Raw genomic sequence first — 25,374 nt, forward strand, 5'->3', positions numbered from 1 at the left:
ACCCAGGCTGGAGTGCAGTGGCGTGATCTCGGCTCACTGCATCCTCCACCTCCTGGGTTCAAGCAGTTCTCCTGCCTCAGCCTCCCAAGTAGCTGGGATTACAGGCATGTGCCACCACACCTGGCTAATTTTTGTATTTTTAGTAGAGATGGGGTTTCACCGTGTAGGCCAGGCTGATCTCAAACTCCTGACCTCAGGTGATCTGCCTGCCTTGGCCTCCCAAAGTGCTGGGATTGCAGGTGTGAGCCACCACACCCAGCCACCAGTCAGAATATTTTTCAAAACCCCAAGAACCCTTAAAAATAGTTTACTTGGCTGCAATATGGACTGGCCTGAGCTGGACTGGGCACTTCCGATGATCACTTTTATCAATTCTCAGAACTTCTGAGCAGAAGACAACTTGAGTGGCCACCAAGCAAGCAGGTGGCCTTGATGACCTATATATCTCTTTCTCAGTTTGCTGTTTTATACAGAGTGGTCGCTCTGCTTCCCCAGAACCAGTGAGATGTGAATCGGAGGTATTTACTTAGTAGAAAACTTAGGTTTTGATATTTGCCCATGCCCCCCATGGACTCTCCTGGTCCTTCCCTGATGGATTGAAATGAGAGAGCAGTCATTGGTGAGATAAATTAAAAGTAACTGCCTGGCATACCAACTATTGCAAACTCATTAGTACTTTGTTGTAACCTAACAAGCTGACACATCCACAAGGCATCTATACACCCAGAGACACACTAAAGCTATACAAGATCCTTCAATACCAGTCTCTTCATCACGACAATGACGGTTGGACGTTCTCTGTGCCATAGCTTTCATAACTCCACAGCCATGTACAGGGCACAGATGGCCCTGATGAAACAAGGCTTTCTAGAGACATTCTAAGCCGACTCAGTATGAGGTCAAATATTTTATTAAGCCCTGCTCTTTCAGATGTTTAAAGAGGAAAAAAAGAAAAAAAAAAACCAACCCTTGTGTTTTCATTTACAGCATGACAATTTTGAAACACTATTTTAACAGTGTTCTAATCAATTACAAAATGAAAGTTAACCTTCATGCAACTTTATGAAAAGCAAGAAAAATCTTGGGAGTTTTGAGAATCACAGGTAAAAAAGGAGATTTGACTCCTTAAGCTGTGCATCAAACTTTTCATCTTGTCTAAATTAAACTGAACAGATGTGGAAAAAAATGAGTCAGGGTCTCCCCATATAATTCTAAACGAGCTTTCAGGTTCTGCTTCCTACGGCCAATTTTAGCCTAAGCTGCCTTATTGCCTAAAATCTGCAACTCGATACTAAAAGCTTGTCAAAATTAAGTGCATGCTTTATAAAGTTTACATTTTTACAGTCTAACTGTTTTTCTTTGATATTTGACAGGGACACAGGTTCCCATGTCATCTGGCCTTGAAGTACTTTTAGAACTTTCTCCTGGACCAATCTGAGGGAGCTCAAGGTTGTGGTGAGTTATGGGGCCTTTAAGTTGCCTGCCCAGCAGCCGGCCCTTGGGCCCACACTTGAGGGCTAACACCTGCTGGCTGGACAGAGCAATTAATTTTTTAAAAAATGCGGTAAGCTGCCAAAAATCAAAGCTAGAGGATAAAAATATAATTTTACCTCTTGAGCTTCCAGGGGTGGCCTTTGATCTCTTCCAATGCTTGTGTGGCAGGAGGCATGGATCTTAAATTTTCCTGCAAAAGAAGCACCTTTGAAAGACACCAAACACCAAACGCTGACTGCTGACTGTCTCTATCCTCCGTCCTATCACTCTCACATAATTACACTGACACCTAACCGAGATAGTCCCTCACAGCAAAAAGACAAATCTACCAAATGTCCCCTTCTTTAAGAAAATTATCATTGGAAGCTCTTAAATTATACCACAGTCCATCCCTCATAAGATCAAATGTTATTTCTCTAAGAAGCGATAGTTGGGTTTTCCGGTTGATGATTATAATGTGGCATTTGTTTCAGAATGCCTGTACATTAAATAGATAACTGAACTTCAAAGAGCTAAATACCAATCATGGGCTGGGGCACGGCCACACATACAGCCTCCCTCCTTCTCCAAACTCTTTGGTAGCCAAGACAAGGTCACTGGTCAGGGTAATTTGCAGGAAAAGTCAATTTCTCAAGTACCGAAGCAGGTGTTGTGGCACTCTATGACAATTTACTGAATCTAAATTGAGGAAGTTGAAAAAAGCAAAGGTCATGATCCACAGGAAGAAAGGAGGAAAGAAAATCTCTTTGACTGTATTTTTAACTCCTTTCAACCAAGATGCACTCACCAACCGAGACAATGAACGCTAAAAATAAATAAATGAAAACCGGAGTAGCTCATTCCAATCAGCAACTTATCTGATTTCTTTCACTAAAAGCAGAGGATTTCATGTTTGCTTGAATTCACAAGGAAATAAGCTCAATTTATAACAGCTAAAGAACAACTCTTCTGCTTGTGAGTGGGTAGCAAAAATCAAACCAAGATATCAGAACTTTCTGTCTTTAAATCAAATAATATATATTATATAATACATACTACTTATCATAGAGTATATAGCATAGTTATAGAATAATATATGATAAACATATAGTACATAACCCTGGATATTTTATTTGAAATCCACACATTCCCCATTTCCCCAAAACTAGGGATAGGGAACACAGTCAAAACGGAAAATACTTTCAAGAAGGGAAAAGAAACATGAATCTTACAATCCATAATGTTGTTAATGTGGCAAGGAGATCATGGGATGTGGAGTTAGAAGATTTGAACGTAAATTCTAGTTAATCACTAATTAGCTGTGTAATTAGAACAAATCATTTAATCTCTTTCAGTCTCCATTTTCTCATCTGTAAAATTGGAGGTTGTAAGGATTAGATAAACTAATATATGTGGAAGCTTTGGCAAATTAAAAATATTTCATTATCACTGCCAACCCTTATGGCATATTTTCCCGAAGGGTGAAATGCATATACCACTGGTATGCATGAGGTTGGGGTAGGCACTTAAGGTTTAAAAAAATGAGTCAGTGTGGAAAAAAAAGTTAAATAAATAATAGTACAGGTGGAAAAATATTGAAAGTAGCAGGAAAAGATTGACATTTGAGTGACTTCTCCAGATATAAATTCTTCTTGGGAGGAGGGTAAAAAAGAAGGAACCACCAAACTCACTAAGGATGTCTCTAGTACAAAAAAAATTATTTTAAAATGTAGATAAATGGGTTACCTTTTAGTTAAACACTCAACCTAAAAAGAAAAATATACATATGATTTGCTTGCATGTCAACTTCTCTTGTTAAAAAAAACTCATGAAAACCACACTGTCCACATAATCCAAAACTGACTTCTAGCCTGTAGGCTCAATATTTTCAAGCAATATTACATGCAATAAAATTGCATTTAATTGCTTTTCCAGAATAATCTGAATGTTCCTCCTTGGAATTTACGTCCTCTGTCTAACAAGGGAAGCTCATATAGTGTTTTTGGTCAGAGTGTAATAGCCATAAGTTATCATAAATGTACACTAACCTCCTCATTTTATAGATAGGGCAACATAACTGGAGAAGGGCAGCCATTTGGTGACTCCCCATATGTTGCAGATCTGGAACTAGAACTGGCTTTGGGTCCATAGACTAAGTCCAGGGCCTCTCCTACTTCCTAAATGTCAAGTACTTAATGTCCAAGCAAAGTCAGGAGAAACATTTGACATTTAAATTCCCTCTGTTTATTTATTTATTTTCTTAATTTACTGGTGCTAGTGAAAATCCTGTGTCAAGCACAGAGGGCAACCTTAAAAAGCATTAAGCACTCAATACATTAAGAATTGAAATATATTACCTTCTTCCAGTCTCATATTCTTATTTGTTCTTAAATTTTATGGTTCTTCTATATTCTTAGTTTAGTTCTGAAGTTACTTTCCCTGTTTCTGTTATCTCCCCTCGAGTATAAAATATACTTTCATGAAGGTGCTTCTTAATCTTATCCAGGGTGTTTGTGAACCATCTACATTTATAGGAATATATATATTTTTTTCTTTCTGAGATGGAGTTTCACTCTTGTCACCCAGGCTGGAGTGCAGTGCTGTGATCTCAGCTCACTGCAACCTCCGCCTCCCAGTTTCAAACGATTCTCCTGCGTCAGCCTCCCGAGTAGATGGGATTACAGGCACCCGCCACTATGTCTGGCTAATTTTTTGTATTTTTAGTAGAGACGAGGTTTCGCCATGTTGGTCAGGCTGGTCTTGAACTCCTGACCTCAAGTGATCTGCCCACCTCAGCCTCCCAAAGTGCTGAGATTACAGGTGTGAGCCACCGCGCATAGGAATATTTTAATATTTGGTATTGATAACTGAAAATTCAGCATACAAAAACACTTGTCTATAAGGAAAACAATATACATGTTGACACATATTATTACACTTGGAGTATTTAACGCTAAGGTAGTGTGCCTTTTTTTGTTGTTGGCACTCCTTGTTTAGTGAAACATTTTCCAGCAGCCAGTCAAATAAATTGCTGGCAAATGAACAATATTTTAGACATCAAGATTCAATGATCATGTTGGCCTCCAGAAACCAAGCTCCAAACATGTTGAGAGAAACATTCTCTGCCATGGCGGTCTCAAAACACCCTGGCATTTTACTGATACCTCTGGCACCGTGCCTTCCAAAATCAGGCCAGCCCAGAGCCTTGCTTATTTTAAAGTTTCTTTTTTTATCATTACATTTTAATTTTGAAATAATTTCAAGCATATGAAAAAGCTGCAAAGATAAGACAAAGAGCTTCTATATACCCTTCAACCAAATTTCCAAAATGTTCACATTTTACCACAGTAGCTTTAGTGTACTCTCCCTCTCTCAAATGAGTAATAGATCAATGGGTACATTTTTTTTCTTGAACCATCTGAGAATAAATTGTAGGCATTATATCTTTTTACCCCTAAATATTTTAGTGTTGTAGTTCCCCCATATAAGGACATTGTCTTTCATAGCTGCAGTACAAAAATCAAAATCAGGAACTTAGAATCAATATAGCACTATTACCTAATCTATAGACCTTCTTCAGTTTTTCCCAATTGTCCTACTGATTTGGTTTGCAATACTTTTGATACTTCATGTCATCTTCTAAATGCATTGCTCTGCCCTATATATTGGGAATTCTGTAAGCCAGAAGCTCTTGTTCCCATACAAATAGTTCAAATATTTTAAATTAATTAGTTATATAAATTTCTCAGATTGAAGGAATATTTATGCTTAAATTTGTATACCAGACATGTTAACACAACTTCTAGTGACTCAGTGTGAGTCACGTGATCATGCCCCCAAAGTGTGTTTCATGCTAAAACTGCGAACTTGCCTGAGTGCTTGTGCTTTGTGGAGGTGGAGTCCATAGCCATGGAAGGTTAAACGTAGACCCTCACCTAAGCGCCCTGGAGAAATTCTCCCAGTGTCAGTCTTGATAGCAGGCTTGATTTCTTCTTCTGGCTAATGCGTCACTTGAGATCTTCCCATCGCTTCATGATGTGAATTACATGAGATAAAGAAAGCATTAGGACAGGGGCTGGCTTATTAAGTGCCCAATCACTTATAGACTTAATCGGTTTTATTAGTTGAATGAACTAACAGTCAAATACACTATGTTTTGCATGAAACAGGATAAAATTTATTTTCAATTTGATTTAAAGTAATTAGCACATTCATTTTCCACAGCTTTTCTAATCAAGCTAAATCCTAGGCCTCCTCATGGAAGAATAAATAAGCGCAATATTATCTTGAAATTTAAAAAGTTAAGACAACACATGGAAGTAAGAACAGAGAATAGGGGTAGGAGCTGTATTATTTGTATATTGCCATGGATACTTTACTCACAATGTAATAGAACAACACATCCATACACTTTCTGTCAAATCATATTTCTAATCTTTGTCTAAAGTCTTAACATAGGAACATTTATTGGAGAAATGAAATAAAATTAGAAGGCTCCTTCTTTCCTTCTCTTTCTTTCCCCTTCCTTCCTTCCTTCCTTCCTTCCTTCCTTCCTTCCTTCCTTCCTTCCTTCCTTCCTTTTCCTTCCTTCCTTCCTTCCTTCCTTCCTTCCTTCCTTCCTTCCTTCCTTCCTTCTCTCGCTTTCTTTCCTCTTCCTTTCTCTTTCTCTCTTTCTTCTTGCTTGCTTTTCCTCTCTTTCTCCCCCACCTCAGTCTTTCTCTCTCCCTCTCACTTTCTTTCACAAAGGGACACATCTAGCTTAGGAATGTGGCACAGAGCTAATTAGCCAGGCAAATAAATAAATACAGTAGAATACACAAATAAAGGTGGCCACACCTGCAGGCACTCGGGTTGAGTGAGAGGGGCCCAGTCCTTCACAGGTCACACTGGCCTCTTTTCCACCACCACTGACCGTCCTGTAAGCACAGCTGACACCACTTCACCTCCAGCAAGGTCAGAGCGCAGCGTCACAGGAACAGAGGCAGCATTGTCTTCATGTTCACACGGAAACACCATCCAATGTGCTCTGATCAGCAGCTGCAACATGGCCTTCCCCATGGCGGCAGCTCCAGGGCCTCCCTTGAAAGCCATCTGCCTCCTCCTCCAATGGCCACCTTTCTTCCATCAACCTGCCTTCCATAAAAATGCCTTATCTTGGTTTTTAAAACCTCTTCAATCCCTCTGGGACTGTGAGAATCCTCACCTTCCCTATTTGTACAAATTGCCTTTAAATGAGAAGTTATTTGGCCTGTGGTGGGTACTGTCACCTGGAGCCAAAAGCTCAATGTGACCTATGATTAATGAATTATAAAGCCAATTCACTGAGCCATTACATCAGTGGAGCACTGTTGTAAGCAGGAAATAATTCTATGTGGAAATAATCATTCAACCTGAGAAAGGCGTTTCCTATCCATTAGAAAATACTATGAAGAGATAATACTTAAAAAAAAATCCACATACTATTGGCCAAAACAAAAGATTATTCAACCTTTGAAAACAAATTTGAATTTTGGCTTAATTATAGGTTTTGCTCTTATGATAAAAGAAATGCTACTTGATTATTTGATTATAAGCAATTTAGTACATGACCAGTTCTTGAAAAAAAATTTTCTTTTAATTAAAATCCCTCAATTTGTGTTTTATTACCAAAAGCCTCCATAGGGGAAAAAATGTTTTTAAGACTATAACACAGGTTTAGGGAAAAATTTTGGTGATTATTGTTCATTTATTTTCCTTATTAAGCTAATTTAATTATCATTGAGACACAAACATTAGCTCCAGTACTGGGCTTCTCACATCTGTTAGTAAAGATTTGATTAGGGCTACACAAATGTGCTAGATTAAACTATCTAGTTGGTGAAATTCAAGCCACCTGGATATTTTAGCAACATCAATAAGAATAATTCTCTTTTTCAAAATCAGTAAATCCAAGCTATATTAAAAAGAATTAATTAATGAGTGCCAGATAGGCAAAACAAACATTTGACAATGAATCATATTATCAAAGGTTTTGAGGGAGATCCCTCTCAGCTTATGTTTAGATGTCAAATTATATTACCAAAACTAAACAATCTGTTAAGATGATGTCTTAATGCAATAAGTCTCTAGTGCCATACGGGGTTTTCTTGATTTTTTTTTAACTTCTTAAACATTGTTAGTAGAAAAAAAGATATGCTCTATTTACCGATGATAATCAAATCATAAGACATTTGCCCCTAAATGTTACCTTGGATATTTCCAAGAGCCGTTAGTCATTGAAATCCTATTTAAGATACTGTTACAAAGTTTAGTTAATGTATCACACATATACCTTGATGTATGCTTCATAGGAGGAACTCAGTAAAGACCGGGTACTGAAATAATTAATATATAAACATTAGGGGTTTCATAAAATATATAAAGAATTCTAGAATTAGAAAGAACTCAAAAAATTAAGCAGTCCAGGGCTGGCAAACTTACTCTGTAAATGGGCAAATAGTAAATAACCTAGGCTTTGTGAGCCTGGTCTCTGTAACAACTATTCAACTTTGCCCTTGTAGTCATAGACAAGAGTAAACTAATGGGCATGTTCGTGTTTCAATAAAACTTTATTTACAAAGGCAAGTAGCAGATGGAATTTGGCCGACCAGCAGTATATTGATAATCCCTCATGGAACCCAATTTCTGTATTTTAAAAACCGACACCTTTGGCCTCGTGTGGGATGGCAGCTTGCCCAAGGTTAAACAGCAAGTTAAGCAGCAAGCGGCAGAGCTGAAGTTGAATTTGACCCTTCCAGCTTCCAGGGAAGTGCTGAATTCATTGTAATGACACATGGATGGTCGGCTGTGTCCAGATGGAAAGTTTGCCTCAGTCTTAAAGCAGATCCGAAATGCTTCATGCATTTGATGTCTATAGAATTGTGATGTGTGGATGGCTCCTCACATCTCCAGTGAATAAGTTGCTTTTCAGAGACCTAAGCAGAATCACAATTAATATTTTTTGGGAAAGGAATATGAACATCCTTACAATTAACCAAGCATGAAAATGCTCGCCTGAAAAGCCACACATGGCTTGCTTCATTAAAGACAATTTCAGTCTTGAAAAACTGGATTTCTATTGAATATTTGTAACAAATATGATTGAATAAAAAGAATTTAAAGTGGAAAAAACCCTATATGTTGTGATTCCAAATTAAATCTTATTTCCATGGTTGACAGTGTTTTGTATTCCCCTGGTTTGCGTGGTATAAAGAACCATCTTATTACAATGCCCTTTTCCAGCACCAAATCATAAGACTTTCTAGATTAACACTTGAGTCACCAACATTCATTTTCCAGTGGGGTTTTCCCCTTTCACATAGCTCATTCTTTGCATTTGGAAGGAAGTGGAAGAAACGAGTCCCTAAGCAATCCTAAATGGGGATGTGGGTCTGGGTCTTTCTCTGTGGATATCTGCATGGAAGGGCTTTGTAATCCTTGCCCTAAAACTGACAGTCCAGAAAGACATGATTGATGAAAGGGAACTGGATATTTGAGTCAAAATGGACCGTCATTAACTAACTGAACCAAGTAAATGAAATGGAGTTTCCAAGGGGCAGTGGGGCACATTCTTCTTGAAAACATGGGCCCAATGTTCAGGATGTGTTTTACTGAAGGGGGTGGGGGAGTGGTGGGAGCCATTACTTAATGGCTCCCAGCTTGCAAAGGTGAAATAGCCCATACTATGTATGTAAATATATATATATATATGTATACACACACACGCACACATATACATATATATACACATACACACACATTTTTTTTCTTCAGCAGTTCTGTGTTGATGTTGATTTGCACATCTCTCACTGAACAGATGAGAGTGTATCTTCTCCTGTGTCATGCATTTTCTGGCTCTGAAATCACAAAAATAATACTCATAGATGCAAATAAAATTATGCTACTGTAATTGTTTTCTAGTTTAGTTAGGTATTTTATATCAGCTTAGAAGTAAATTAAGCTGTATCTTTTCCCACTTTATGTAATCAAACAAAAATGCACAAGATAAAAATCTTACATTTATGTGAAATTATATTTTCATATATGGGTTTCTTTTTGATCAAAATGGTAGATTTTTTAAATAAATTGTATCCTTTTTATAATACTTCATGTTAGAAGTTAGCTCATATGTAATATCAAGTACAACTTTAGAATATAATAAAAATCCATATATTATTGAAATATTGGAGCATACAAATGTTTTTAAAATAAAAGTTCAATCTCTGCCCCGCCACCAGCCCCCACACAAAAAAGCTACCATATTGCTTTAGGTCACGGATAACAAAAGCATGAATGATTCAGATGAACACCTTTTGAACTTTTTTCAGGAAGACTTGAGCAGTAAGATAACTTAAAGTCTTAACCATAATGCATGCAGGTGGCCCTTTCTCGGCTTGAAACATCTTGAAACAGTTTCCGTGCCTAGCAAGGAGGCTCTTGTGTCAGTGTGGCTTGCTCAAGAAGGATGGAAAGAGAGTATGCAAATGAGTGCATATTTATTGGTTCAGGATCAAGACTTAGAGTTGAGCTGTGCAAAATCTCATTACCCTTTCTTAGAAGCTGGCCAGAGTTCATAAAGGGAATAAAAATGCATTTTTCATTATGTTTTATTCACTGAAGGAATTTCTGTTTTTTTTTTTGTTTTTTTGTTTTTGTAATAGATGATTAAAGAATACAGGACAGCATGTTATGCAAGAATAACAAACAATTAGCAAACTATTGAGTTAGAGTGGATCTACTGTGGCACATGTTTAATTGTAGGACTAAACAAACGCCTGTGCATTGTTAATGGGTGAACATATTGGCTGAGCTATCTGAGCTATTCCCGCTTATAAAATAGAACCTGAAGCAAGTGTATAAGACTTTGTAGTTTGTATTTTTATATTAGCCTTATTCTTTACTCCATGTTATGTTCTTACTTTTGTTTTTCTCCTCATTTATGTTATCTTGAAGTGTCTTATGTACCCTTAGAAGCTACTTTAGGTCCAATTTAGAGCTACACATATAGTTTGAATTTTACACAATTATGGAAATTTGAAGATGTTATCATTCACTGATAGGCACAAATTATTATAAGAAAAGCTGAAGTCATTAGCCCAAATAAAGGATTAGAATTAACAATGAAAGTGAACTTAGAGTATAATTAATGAATTCTCTAATTGCTCTTCCTGTGTTAGTTCATTAAGCCTGACTATTGAGTGGATATTCAGACATCTGTCTCCAACATCTGTCATCTCATTGATTCCCGGGTTGACTCTGTTGAAGCCTGGGAGGAAGGGTTTACCTTTCCTCCTTCACTGCTCTTTGCATTTCCCTCCAAAATCTGAACATGCTATGAAAATGAAAACCTTTCTCTAATATAATTGTCTGACAATGGGCAGAACCACTGTGAGAAAGGTTTAAGGCTTCCATGGAAAGGTTGCAGGTTATGCTCACTTCAACCTTTGCTGCCACCGATTGTGCATGGTTAACAGCAGAGCAGCTCTTGGCCATGTGTCACCTTTAGGCTCAGAGTTTTACTGGTAATGAGATAGTATATGGACAGATACCTGCTCAGATAGATGACATTCCCAACCCACAGACTCATTTGTTGGGAACAAGTTCACAGCCAGTGTGTGGGAGGCACCGCAAGACCCTCCCCAGCAGGAAGACTCACAATAGGTCTCACTATGTTCGAAGACTGACAGCATAGAGGGGAAATGAGCTCATCCTTTTCTTGTCTGGTATTCTAGTCCAACCTTTATTGGATTGGTGTTCTAGGTAACCCACTCACTAAAATTTGCAGGAGCAGAAAGATCTAGGTGGGGTGGAGGCACAGAAAGAGACAAAAGGTGAGTCACTATCTTGTAATCACCTTAAGTTCCAGGACTTTGCATTAAAAAGGAATAGTTGCTTAGGCTATTATTAAAGGGAACAATAGCACTTCAGCTGCAGAGTAGTTGGCTAGCAAAAGCAGTCCCAGGATAAGTTCAAAGCTGGAAATGATGTTGGTTGGGGGCAGCATGCTGGGTTAAAACACTTTCCCTGCAGATACAGGTGGTGATTTACACACGCAGTTGAAATGAGTTCATATATATTATAAAGCTCACTGCTATTTTTAAAATAGGTTGGCTTCAGCTTGTACCTGCAGATACTTACATGTATACTTGTTTATATACTTATATGCACTTACACGTATACTTATATACAGATATACAGATACTTATATGTATACTTGTTCATGACCATTAGTATTAACAACATATAACGTTTGGGGTATTTCAGACTTCCACACTTGACCTTACCCAAAAGATCTAGAAGTGATGGTTTTCAGAGTTCCAGTTGCATGGATTTATTAGAAAATGCTCTTCTGTATGGAAGATATGGCTTGCTATTGTATTTCTCTTTTGCAGAAAAGCAAGTCCAACAAATCAGTGACATTATTATAGTCAGAAATTATCTATGGGGCTCCACTTCCCCAGGCTCAATTTCAAATTGGTGTGGGGCTATATGGAAGTTAGGGGGTGGAAAGACCATGGAATAATCAGGAGATTCAGTTTCTGGTCCAGGTTCTGCCACCAAACAGCCCCATAACCTCAGCAGGTCTCCTCCTTGTTCTGTCTTTGTGGAAGAAAGAGTTGAACTCACTGATTTCTAAAGCTTCCTTCCAGGTCTGACTTGTTTGGACATTACGTTCTTTCCCCTCTGGAGAAACAAGGGTTATTCCCTGTGGGTGGTGGTCTGAGGAAATCACTCTCGGCGAGTAAACTGCCCTCTTCTCCCTGCAGTGGGAATCACAACTTCCTCTCAACTTAAGTTGATAGTGCTTTTGCATTTTAAAATTACTAAGATGAAAGATCATCAAGCCAGAGCCACCTGATCAATCAATTCATCCAGAAGGTCCCAGTTTATCATCTTATAAGTAAGGTACACTCATTGATTCATTGGTTTATTTATTTGTTTATTCACTTATTAACAAATATTTACTAAGTACTTGCTATGGGCCTGTCACTACAAAGAGGATAAAGCAAAGAATAGGACAGAGGAGTCCCTGTCCTTCTGAAGCTCATGATTGAATGGAGGATGCTGATTTTTAAGCACAAATAATTACAATAGAGTGAAAGGATTAAAAATGTAAGTAGGTACAGAAAGTGGTGAGAATACTTAGCAGGGGAATCCCAATCCAATCTAAGGGTCAGGGAAAGATGCTTCCTGAAGAGCTGGCATTTAAGCAGAGCCCTAAAGGATGAGGCATAGTTAGTGAGCTTAAGGGAGTCTTGGAGGGAGGGCAGAGAGTGAAAGTCATGCTCTGCAAATCACCTGACAGATGGAGGCACTTGCCCCAGGTGACAGGATCTTAATGGGCAGCTCAGGAGAGAAGGGAACCCTTTGAAACAGGAAAATACGTGAAGTCTGATTCTGCCCTTTGGAGGGACTTATGGATTCAAACAGGACGTAATATATAGGTTCTTTCTTACAAGCAATAGAGCTTGACTCTAGAAGATATATGCACAAAAGGTACTTATGTAAAAAGATATTGGGCAGGGCCTTTTTCTTTCAATCAAATTGGAATAAAACAGATTGATTTTATTCTCCTGAAACAACCAAAAAGCCAACAGAATATCTTCAGAACAGTTTCTGAGATACTGATTATCAAACAATGGAGAACACTGATCCTTGAGAGACAGGTTTATTAATGAGGTGACCCTAGGATTGCCCCAGCTGACTGCCTGGAGTGAGTTTCCAGGTGATGGTGCAGGACCAGACAACCTGGCAGATTCTCTCATTGAAGAGGTGGAGCTGAGAATCTGGGGAGACCAAAGGAGCTGGAGTTCACAAGACAGACGGGTGCCAGGGAGGAGAGAAGGCACACAAGGAGAATTCCAGAAATCTGCCGAGGACCCCCTGCAAGTATTTAGCTGATGATTGTTCATTACAGGTGTGCGAAGAAACTATCCAAACTCAGGTGAAAAAACAACTGAAAGGGTTAGAGGCAACAGAGTCCAGCATAACACAGATCTGGAAAGTGGTGTGTTCCCACCAGCCAGACTGGACAACTTCCTGGTTCATAGGGCATTAGTTCATAGTGCATTGATAGTGGCAGGAAATTAATGTCTTTAGGCTGAGTACAGCTCTGCTACCACATGACAAATCTTAAAAGTAAGACCCAATAGTCCAAACTGTTTTAAAATAACTCAGCTATGTCACAAAACAGCTCAAAAATATTTACAGGAATACAAAAATATCAAGCACCCAATAAGGAAACTTACACTGTCTGACATTCAAGTAGAAATAACTAGGTATGCAGAAAAATGGGAAACTATGACCTGCAATGAAAAAAAACCAATCAAAAGCAACTGGACTGACATAGATGTTACAAGTAGCAAGCAAGAATACCCAATTATTGTATGTATTCCACATGTTTAAAACATTAGGCAGAGACATACATGGAAGACATTTTTAAAATACTCAAATTGAGGTCCTAAAAAGAAAACCTACAATGTATGAGATGGCAAATACATTGTATGGGATTAACAGAAGATTAGAACTTGCAGAAGGAAAGATCAGTGAACTTGAAGATATACCCACAGAAACTTTCAAGATGAAGCACAGAAGGAAAAAAAATTTTTTTAAATGAAAACACCATTAGTGAGCTGTGGGACTTTTGAGGCTTAATATAACTAGAACTGGAATTTTCAAAGAGCAGGAGAGATGGGGAAAAGAAAAAAAAAATTTGAAGAAATAATGTCTGAAAAGTTTTCATGGAAACTGTAAATCCAGAGAGCCAAAAAGCTAGACAAAACACAAGCACGTGAAACATGAAGAAAACCACACCCAGACACATCATAATCACATTGCTCAAAAGTAAAATTGTTTTAAAAACTTTTCTAAAAAGTCAAAAATTCTCAAAAGTAGTCATAGGAAAAATAAAATTATGCTGCATACAGAGGAATAAAGATATGGATTCTAACAGATTTCTTGTTAGAAACAATGTGAGAAGACAGTAGAGCAACATGTTTATAGAGCTGACAAACAAATCTGTGAACCCAGAGTTCTGTACCATAAAAATAGCTTCACAAACAAAGGTAAAATAAAGCCTTCTTCAGAGTTTTCAGAAAATATAGATTTCCATCAAGGAATGAAAAGAAGAGGATACGGTATCTATATAGTTAAATATTTTTTTCCTGGTTTTAAAGTATTTTTAAACAATCACTGACTATTTAAACAAAAATAGTTACAATGTAGTATGGATTTGTAACATATGTGAAAGTAAAATTTGTAGCAATAGCCAAGGCCTAAGAAGGGAGACACGGAAGCATCCAATAAAAAAAAAAATCTTATAACATATGTGAAATCATATAATATCACTTGAAGGAATAGTGTAATAAATAGGTATACTGTAAACCCTAAATAAATTAAATATGTATAGTATAAACCCAATCATAAAGATGACAGCAAAGAGTTATGGCTAAGAAACCAACAAAGGACATAAAAATTGAGTAACAAAAAATATTCAATTAATCCAAGAGAAGACAGAAAAAAAGAGAGGAAAAGAGAGCAAATAACTGAAGGGATAAATGGAAAACAAATAGTGAGATGATAGACTTAAACATAGCTATATCAATAAGCACATTAAATGTAAGTGATGGAAACACCTTAACTAAAAGCAGAAATGATAAGATGGAGTATGCTGCCTATAAGAGGCACACTTTATACATAAAGACACAAAAAGGTTAAAAGTAAAAGGATGGGGGGTGGAGCCAAGATGGCCGAATAGGAACAGCTCCGGTCTCCAGCTCCCAGCCCCAGCGACACAGAAGACGGGTGATTTCTGCATTTCTGCTTGAGGTACTGGTTTCATCTCACTAGGGAGTGCCTAACAGTGGGTGCAGGACAGTCGGTGAAGCGCACTGTGCGTGAGCCGAAGCAGGGCGAGGCATTGACTCACTCGGGAAGCGCAAGGGGTCAGGGAGTTCCTTTCCTAGTCAAAGAAAGGGGAAGCAGACGGCACCTGGAATATCGGGTCAGTCCCACCCTAACTGCGCTTTTCCAACGGGCCTGGAAAACGGCACACTAGGAGATTGTGTCCCGCACCTGGCTCGGAGGGTCCTATGCCCACGGAGTCTCGCTAATTGCTAGCACAGCAGTCTGAGATCAAGCTGCGAGGCGGCAGCGAGGCTGGGGGAGGGGCGCCCGCCATTGCCCAGGCTTGCTTAGGTAAACAAAGCAGCCAGGAAGCTCGAACTGGGTGGAGCCCACCACAGCTCAAGGAGGCCTCCCTGCCTCTGTAGGCTCCACCTCTGGGGGCAGGGCACAGACAAACAAAAACTCTGCAAGAACTTCCACAGACTTAAATGTCCCTGTCTGACTGACAGCTTTGAAGAGAGTAGTGGTTCTCCCAGCACGCAGCTGGAGATCTGAGAACAGTCAGACTGCCTCCTAAAGTGGGTCCCTCACCCCTGAGCAGCCTAACTGGGAGGCACCCCCCCAGTAGGGACAGACTGACACCTCATTCAACCCGGTACTTCTCTGAGACAAAACTTTCAGAGGAACTATCAGACAGCTGAATTTGTGGTCTCACGAAAATCTGCTGTTCTGCAGCCACCGCTGCTGACACCCAGCCAAACAGGGTCTGGAGTGCACCTCTAGTAAACTCCAACAGACCTGCAGCTGAGGGTCCTGTCTGGTAGAAGGAAAACTAACAAACAGAAAGGACATCCACACCAAAAACCCATCTGTACATCACCATCATCAAAGACAAAAAGTAGATAAAACCACAAAGATGGGGAAAAAACAGACCAAAAAAACTGGAAACTCTAAAAAACAGAGCACCTCTCCTCCTCCAAAGGAACGCAGTTCCTCACCAGCAACGGAACAAAGCTGGATGGAGGATGACTTTGATGAGTTGAGAGAAGAAGGCTTCAGACGATCAAACTACTCTGAGCTACGAGAGGAAATTCAAAACAACAGCAAAGAAGTTAAAAACTTTGAAAAAAAATTAGAAGAATGGATAACTAGAATAACCAATGGAGAGAAGGGCTTCAAGGAGCCGATGGAGCTGAAAGCCAAGTTTTGAGAACTACGCGAAGATTGCAGAAGCCTCAGTAGCAGATGCGATCAACTGGAAGAAAGGGTATCGCTGATGGAAGATGAAATGAATGAAATGAAGAGAGAAGTGAAGTTTAGAGAAAAAAGGATAAAAAGAAATGAACAAAGCCTCCAAGAAATTTGGGACTATGTGAAAAGACCAAACCTACGTCTGATTGGTGTACCTGAAAATGATGGGGAGAATGGAACCAAGTTGGAAAACACTCTGCAAGATATTATCCAGGAGAACTTCCCCAATCTAGCAAGGCAGGCCAGCATTCAGATTCAGGAAATACAGAGAACGCCACAAAGATACTCCTCGAGAAGGGCAACTCCAAGACACATTATTGTCAGATTCACCAAAGTTGAAATGAAAGAAAAAATGTTAAGGGCAGCCAGAGAGAAAGGTCGGGTTACCCACAAAGGGAAGCCCATCAGACTAACAGCTGATCTCTCAGCAGAAACTCTACAAGCCAGAAGAGAGTGGGGGCCGATATTCAACATTCTTAAAGAAAAGAATTTTCAACCCAGAATCTCCTATCCCGCCAAACTAAGCTTCATAAGTGAAGGAGAAATAAAACAATTTACAGACAAGCAAACGCTGACTGATTTTGTCACCACCAGGCCTGCCCTAAAAGAGCTCCTGAAGGAAGCACTAAACATGGAAAGGAACAACCGGTACCAGCCACTGCAAAAACATGCCAAATTGTAAAGACCATCGAGACTAGGAAGAAACTATAGCAACTAACGAGCAAAATAACCAACTAACATCATAATGACAGGATCAGATTCACACATAACAATATTAACGTTAAATGTAAATGGGCTAAATGCTCCATTCAAAAGACACAGACTGGCAAACTGGATAAGGAGTCAGGACCCATCAGTGTGCTGTATTCAGGAAACCCATCTCACATGCAGAGACACACATAGACTCAAAATAAAGGGATGGAGGAAGATCTATCAAGCAACTGGAAAACAAAAAAAGGCAGGGGTTGCAATCCTAGTCTCTGATAAAATAGACTTTAAACCAACAAAGATCAAAAGAGACAAAGAAGGCCATTACATAATGGTAAAGGGATCAATTCATCAAGAAGAGCTAACTATCCTAAATATATATGCACCCAACACAGGAGCACCCAGATTCATAAAGCAAGTCCTGAGTGACCTACTAAGGGACTTAAACTCCCACACAATAATAATGGGAGATTTTAACACCCCACTGTCAGCATTAGACAGATCAACGAGACAGAAAGTTAACAAGGATATCCAGGAATTGAACTCAGCTCTACATAAAGTGGACCTAATAGACATCTACAGAACTCTCCACCCCAAGTCAACAGAATATACATTTTTTCAGCACCACACCACACCTATTCCAAAATTGACCACATAGTTGGAAGTAAAGCTCTCCTCAGCAAATGTAAAAGAACAGAAATTATAACAAACTGTCTCTCAGACCACAGTGCAATCAAACTAGAACTCAGGATTAAGAAACTCATTCAAAACCGCTCTACTACATGGAAACTGAACAACCTGCTCCTGAATGACTATTGGGTACATAATGAAATGAAGGCAGAAATAAAGATGTTCTTTGAAACCAATGAGAACAAAGACACAACATACCAGAATCTCTGGGACACATTCAAAGCAGTGTGTAGAGGGAAATTTATAGCACTAAATGCCCACAAGAGAAAGCAGGAAAGATCCAAAATTGACTCCCTAACATCACAATTAAAAGAACTAGAAAAGCAAGAGCAAACACATTCAAAAGCTAGCAGAAGGCTAGAAATAACTAAAATCAGAGCAGAACTGAAGGAAATAGAGACACAAAAAACCCTTCAAAAAATTAATGAATCCAGGAGCTGGTTTTTTGAAAAGATCAACAAAATTGATGGACCGCTAGCAAGACTAATAAAGAAGAAAAGAGAGAAGAATCAAATAGATGCAATAAAAAACGAAAAAGGGGATATCACCACCGATCCCACAGAAATACAATCTACCATCAGAGAATACTACAAACACCTCTATGCAAATAAACTAGAAAATCTAGAAGAAATGGATAAATTCCTCGACAAATACACCCTCCCAAGACTAAACCAGGAAGAAATTGAATCTCTGAATAGACCAATAACAGGTTCTGAAATTGTGGCAATAATCAATAGCTTACCAACCAAAAAGAGTCCAGGACCTGATGGATTCACAGCCGAATTCTACCAGAGGTACAAGGAGGAACTGGTACCATTCCTTCTGAAACTATTCCAATCGATAGAAAAAGAGGGAATCCTCCCTAACACATTTTATGAAGCCAGCATCGTCCTGATACCAAAACCTGGCAGAGACATAACCAAAAAAGAGAATTTCAGACCAATATCCTTGATGAACATTGATGCAAAAATCCTCAATAAAATACTGGCAAACCGAATCCAGCAGCACATCAAAAAGCTTATCCACCATGATCAAGTGGGCTTCATCCCTGGGATGCAAGGCTGGTTCAACATACGCAAATCAATAAATGTAATCCAACATATAAACAGAACCAAAGACAAAAACCACATGATTATCTCAATAGATGCAGAAAAGGCCTTTGACAAAATTCAACAACCCTTCATGCTAAAAACTCTCAATAAATTAGGTATTGATGGGACGTATCTCAAAATAATAAGAGCTATCTACGACAAACCCACAGCCAATATCATACTGAATGGGCAAAAACTGGAAGCATTCCCTCTGAAAACTGGCACAAGACAGGGATGCCCTCTCTCACCGCTCCTGTTCAACATAGTGCTGGAAGTTCTGGCCAGAGCAATCAGGCAGGAGAAGGAAATAAAAGGTATTCAATTAGGAAAAGAGGAAGTCAAATTGTCCCTGTTTGCAGATGACATGATTGTATATCTAGAAAACCCCATTGTCTCAGCCCAAAATCTCCTTAAGCTGATTAGCAACTTCAGCGAAGTCTCAGGATACAAAATTAATGTACAAAAATCACAAGCATTCTTGTACACCAATAACAGACAAACAGAGAGCCAAATCATGAGTGAACTCCCATTCACAATTGCTTCAAAGAGAATAAAATACCTAGGAATCCAACTTACAAGGGATGTGAAGGACCTCTTCAAGGAGAACTACAAACCACTGCTCAATGAAATAAAAGAGGATACAAACAAATGGAAGAACATTCCATGCTCATGGGTTGGAAGAATCAATATCGTGAAAATGGCCATACTGCCCAAGGTAATTTATAGATTCAATGCCATCCCCATCAAGCTACCAATGACTTTCTTCACAGAATTGGAAAAAACTACTTTAAAGTTCATATGGAACCAAAAAAGAGCCCGCATCGCCAAGTCAATCCTAAGCCAAAAGAACAAAGCTGGAGGCATCACGCTACCTGACTTCAAACTATACTACAAGGCTACAGTAACCAAAACAGCATGGTACTGGTACCACAACAGAGACATAGATCAATGGAACAGAACAGAGCCCTCAGAAATGATGCCGCATAGCTACAACTATCTGATCTTTGACAAACCTGACAAAAACAAGAAATGGGGAAAGGATTCCCTATTTAATAAATGGTGCTGGGAAAACTGGCTAGCCATATGTAGAAAGCTGCAACTGGATCCCTTCCTTACACCTTATACAAAAATTAATTCAAGATGGATGAAAGACTTATATGTTAGACCTAAAACCATTAAAATCCTACAAGAAAACCTAGGCAATACCATTCAGGACATAGGCGTGGGCAAGGACTTCATGTCTAAAACACCAAAAGCAATGGCAACAAAAGCCAAAATCGACAAATGGGATCTCATTAAACTGAAGAGCTTCTGCACAGCAAAAGAAACTATCATCAGAATTAACAGGCAACCTACAGAATGGGAGAAAATTTTTGCAACCTACTCATCTGACAAAGGGCTAATATCCAGAATCTATAATGAACTCAAACAAATTTACAAGAAAAAAACAAACAACCCCATCAAAAAGTGGGCAGAGGACATGAACAGACACTTCTCAAAAGAAGACATTTATGCAGCCAGAAAACACATGAAGAAATGCTCATCATCACTGGCCATCAGAGAAATGCAAATCAAAACCACAGTGAGATACCATCTCACACCAGTTAGAATGGCCATCATTAAAAAATCAGGAAACAACAGGTGCTGGAGAGGATGTGGAGAAATAGGAACACTTTTACACTGTTGGTGGGACTGTAAACTAGTTCAACCATTGTGGAAGTCAGTGTGGCGATTCCTCAGGGATCTCGAACTAGAAATACCATTTGACCCAGCCATCCCATTACTGGGTATATACCCAAAGGACTATAAATCATGCTGCTATAAAGACACATGCACACGTATGTTTATTGCGGCACTATTCACAATAGCAAAGAGTTGGAACCAACCCAAATGTCCAACAACGATAGACTGGATTAAGAAAATGTGGCACATATACACCATGGAATACTATGCAGCCATAAAAAATGATGAGTTCGTGTCCTTTGTAGGGACATGGATGAAACTGGAAAACATCATTCTCAGTAAACTATCGCAAGGACAAAAAACCAAACACCGCATGTTCTCACTCATAGGTGGGAATTGAACAATGAGAACTCATGGACACAGGAAGGTGAACATCACACTCCGGGGACTGTTGTGGGGTGGGGGGAGGGGGGAGGGACAGCATTAGGAGATACACCTAATGCTAAATGACGAGTTAATGGGTGCAGGAAATCAACATGGCACATGGATACATATGTAACAAACCTGCACATTGTGCACATGTACCCTAAAACCCTAAAGTATAATAAAAAAAAAAAAAAAAAAAAAAAAAAAAAAAAAAGTAAAAGGATGGACAATATATACTATGCCACACTAAACAAAAGAACATTAAAGTGGCTATATTAACATTAGACAAGGTAGATTTTAGATCAAATAATATTACCAGAAATAATGAAGGCCATTTTATAATTTTAAAAGGGTTAGTTCATTAAGGGACATAATGACTGCAAATATTTATGTACTCAATAACAGAGCTTCAAATTATATGAGCAAAACTGATGGTACTGGAAAGAGAAATTTAAAAATCCAAAATGATAGCCACAGATTTGAATACACCTCTATTATTAATTGGTCAAAGAAGTAGACAGACAATCAATAAGAATATAATATAGAGTATCTAAATATTATCAACCAACTTGATTTGATCAGCATTTATGGAACACGCCACCTAACAACAGCATAATACACATTATTTTTTAAGGACATAAATTACATTTACCAAGGACTATATTCTGGGCCACAAAAAGTGCACAAAAAATCTAAAAGAATTCAAGTCGACACAAAGTATATTATTTGACCAAAATGAAATTAAATTAGAAAACAATGACAGAAAAATATTTGGCAAATCACCAAATATTTAGAAATAACATACTTCTAAATAAACCCCTGGTCAAAAAGAAATCAAAAAGGGAAATTAGAAAATAGTTTCAACTGAATGAAAATCTAAATACAACATATCAAACTTTGTGAGATGCTGTTAAGTAGTACCAGAAATACAGTTATCATTAAATGCATACACGAAAAAAGAAGAAACATCTCAAATAAATGACCTAATTTTTCACCTTGGAAAAGTAGCAAAAAAAGAGCAAATAAAACACACAATAATAAGAAGAAAGAAATCATAAAGATCAGAGCAGAAACTAATAGAATAAAAACCAGAAAAACAGTAGAGAAAATTAATGAACCAAAAAATTAGTTATTTGAAGGCATCAATAAGATTGAAAAATCTCTAGCTATGCTGATCAAGAAAAAAGTAGAAAACACAAATTACTAGTATTAGAAATGAGAGAGTTGGGTGATATCACTACAAAATCTACAGATGTTAAAAGAATAATAAAGAGATTTTATGAACAATTTTATGTCAATAAAAAATTCAACAGCTTAGACAAAAGAAACAAATTCCTTGAAAGATGCAAACTATCAAAACCCACTCATGAATAAATAGATAACCTAAATAGCCCTATGTCTAAATTGAATTTGTAGGTAAAAATCTTCCCACAAAGAGAACTCCAGGCCCAGGTGGCTTCACTGGAGAATTCTACATTAAAGAAATTAATAATAACAATGGTAAACAAAGTCTTCCAGAAAATTGAAAATGAAGGAATGCTTCCTAACTCATTCTATGAGGCCAGCCTTACCCTGATAGCTAAACCAAACAAAGGCATTATGCGAAAAGAGAACTACAAACTAATACTGTTGTTAACATGGATGTAAACATTCTAAACAAATTTCAGCAAATTGAATCTAGTAATATATTGAAAGGGGTAATACATCATGTCTATCATGTAAGGTTTTTTTATGCAACATTAAAAAAGCAATGATAATTCACCATACAAATAAACCCAAAACAAAGATCATTTGATGATCACAACACATGCAGAATCAGCATTTCACAAAATTCTACAGCATTCCTGTTTCTTTCTCCATAAACATTCAATTCTCCTCAAACTACGAATAAAAGGGAACTTCCTCACGCTGTTCAAAAGCATTTGCTGAAAACCTACAGCTAACGTTATATTTAGTGGTGAAAGACTGAATGTTTTCCCTCCAAGAACAGGAATGAGACAGGAATGTGTACTCTTTCCGCTTCTATTCAACATTTATTGGAATTTCTAACAAGTGTAATAAGTCAATATACGATATAAAAGTCATCCAGATTGAAAAGAAGTAAAACTGTGTTTATTTGCAGAAGACATAATGATTTGAGCAGAAAATCTGATGAAATCTACCTAAACATTACCACAACTAATAAATGAGTTTAATAAGCTTGCAGGATACAAGAACAATATGCAAAAAATCAATTTTGAATATATATATAAATATATATTTATAAATTAATATAAATATATATATACATACATATACCCTAGCAACAAACAGGAATTAAAATTATAAAAACAATACCATTTATAATAGCATTATATAACATGAAATACTTAGAGAGAGATCTGGCTAAAGATCTGTCCCTAAAGAGAAGCCTGACTAATGCAGATGTGAAAGACCTGCATACTGAAAACTATGAAAACATGACTGAAAGATATTAAAAGAGACTTAAATAAATGGATATCATATGCTCATTAGTCAATAAGTGAAATTATATTTTCAGTTGTTTCCTTAGTCATCTACAAATTCAATGCAATCCTAATCAAAATTCCAGCAGATGATTTTGTAGAAATTGACCAACTTATTCTAGAAGTTCATATAAAAACATGAAGGATCTGGAATAGCCAAAAGAGCTATGAAAAAGAAAAACAAATTTGGAGTACTAACACTGCCTGACTTAGGACATATAAAATTACAGTAGTCAAGACACAGTGGTATTGACATAAAGATTGAAAAAGAGACAAATAGAATAGAATAGAGTACAGGCTAGACCTTCACATATCCAGCCTACTAATTTTCAACAGAAGTGCAAAGGCAATACTGTGACAAAAGGACAATTTCTTTTTTAAATAGGTCAGAGCAATTGGATAAGTATTTGCAAAGATATGTAAAACTTTGAGAAAATAACATAGAAAACTGTAACCTTGGGTTACGCAAAAAATACTTAGATACAATGCCAAGCTTAATTCAGAAAGGAGCCAATTGATAAATTGGACTTCATCAAAATTTAAAACTTCTGCTGTTCAAAAGACACTACCAAGAATATGGAAAAAAGAAGCCCCAGATGGGAAGAAAACATTTGCAAATTATATATCTAATAAAGTACTTATACACAGAATATATAAATAACTCTCAAAACTCAATAATTAAAAAAACAAAAAATGGGCAAAAGATTTGAAGGATACTTCATTAAAGAAGAAATATAGTGATGAATAAGCACATGAAAAAAGGCTGACATCATTACACAATAGAAAAATGCAAATTAAAGCTGTGATGAGATACCACTACAAATCTATTAAATTAAATTAAATCAATTAAAAGGCTGACTATACCCAATGTTAGTGAGGAGGTGAAGAAATTAGAACTCTCATACAATGGTATAATTGATGTGGAAAACAGTTTGTTAGTTTTAGAAAACATTAAATATCCACTTACTATATGATCCAGCCATTCCACTACTAGGTATTATTTATCCAAGAGCAACAAAAGCACATATCCACAGGAAGACTTGTACATGACTTATACAATATGCTCATAGCATATTCATTTGTAATAGCAGAGATCTGGAAACAAAATGTCCATTAACAGGGGAATGAATAAATAAATTGGCAAAACCATACAATGGAATACTACTCAGCAATGAAAAAGAGAATGAACTATTGTTAAACACAACAACGTGATTGAACACGAAATTAATAATTCCTGGTGAAAGAGTAGCAACAAAATGAGAGTACATATTATATTATTTCACTAACATAAATTCTAGAAAAACTTAGTGTCAGAAAGCAGATCAGTGGTCACCTGGGGATGGGGAATGAAGAAGTCAAAACTTTTGGGGGCGATGAATAAGTTCATTGTCTTGATTGTGCTGACGGTGTAGGTTCAACTTTGTCTAATTTTGCACTTTGTGTGTAATTTATTGTATTTTCATGAAGTTTTAAAAAGCCAAACAAAAACTGGAAAAGTATATTTGCAACAGATATAAAAATTATATCTATAATAATAAAAAGTTAATATAAATTGACACAAAAACACTGATATTCTAACAGATAAACAGGCAAGGTCACACACAAATTTTAAAAATAATAAAAATATAGACTGGGTGAGGTGGCTTATGTATGTAATCCCAGCACTTTGAGAGGCCAAGGCAGGC

At 37.6% G+C, this 25,374-nt stretch overlaps 1 protein-coding gene across 1 annotated transcript; it reads right to left on the reverse strand.

Moving 5' to 3' along the window:
• Window positions 1–7,849: 7,849 nt before the first annotated feature.
• LOC100588879 (protein CASC2) lies at window positions 7,850–25,297 on the reverse strand. Its single transcript, XM_030806483.1, has 3 exons — window positions 24,657–25,297; window positions 9,248–9,347; window positions 7,850–8,426 (listed from the first exon to the last, which is right to left on the reverse strand). Exons 2-3 carry the CDS (start codon window positions 9,332–9,334, stop codon window positions 8,205–8,207), a joined length of 309 nt encoding a protein of 102 aa, XP_030662343.1. The 5' UTR covers window positions 9,335–9,347; window positions 24,657–25,297; the 3' UTR covers window positions 7,850–8,204.
• Window positions 25,298–25,374: the final 77 nt, after the last annotated feature.

Source organism: Nomascus leucogenys, chromosome 3 (assembly GCF_006542625.1).
Source record: "Nomascus leucogenys isolate Asia chromosome 3, Asia_NLE_v1, whole genome shotgun sequence".
NCBI classification, from domain to species: domain Eukaryota; kingdom Metazoa; phylum Chordata; class Mammalia; order Primates; family Hylobatidae; genus Nomascus; species Nomascus leucogenys.

What these genes read in the sequence shown, in the direction of transcription:
- LOC100588879 (XM_030806483.1), bottom strand. Translation starts at nt 9,334, where the DNA reads ATGACACAGGAGAAGATACACTCTCATCTGTTCAGTGAGAGATGTGCA. An exon ending in CTGCTGAAGAAAAAAAATGT is followed by an intron (nt 8,427 to 9,247) that starts GTGTGTATGTGT and finishes GATTCTGCTTAG; the next exon opens with GTCTCTGAAAAGCAACTTAT.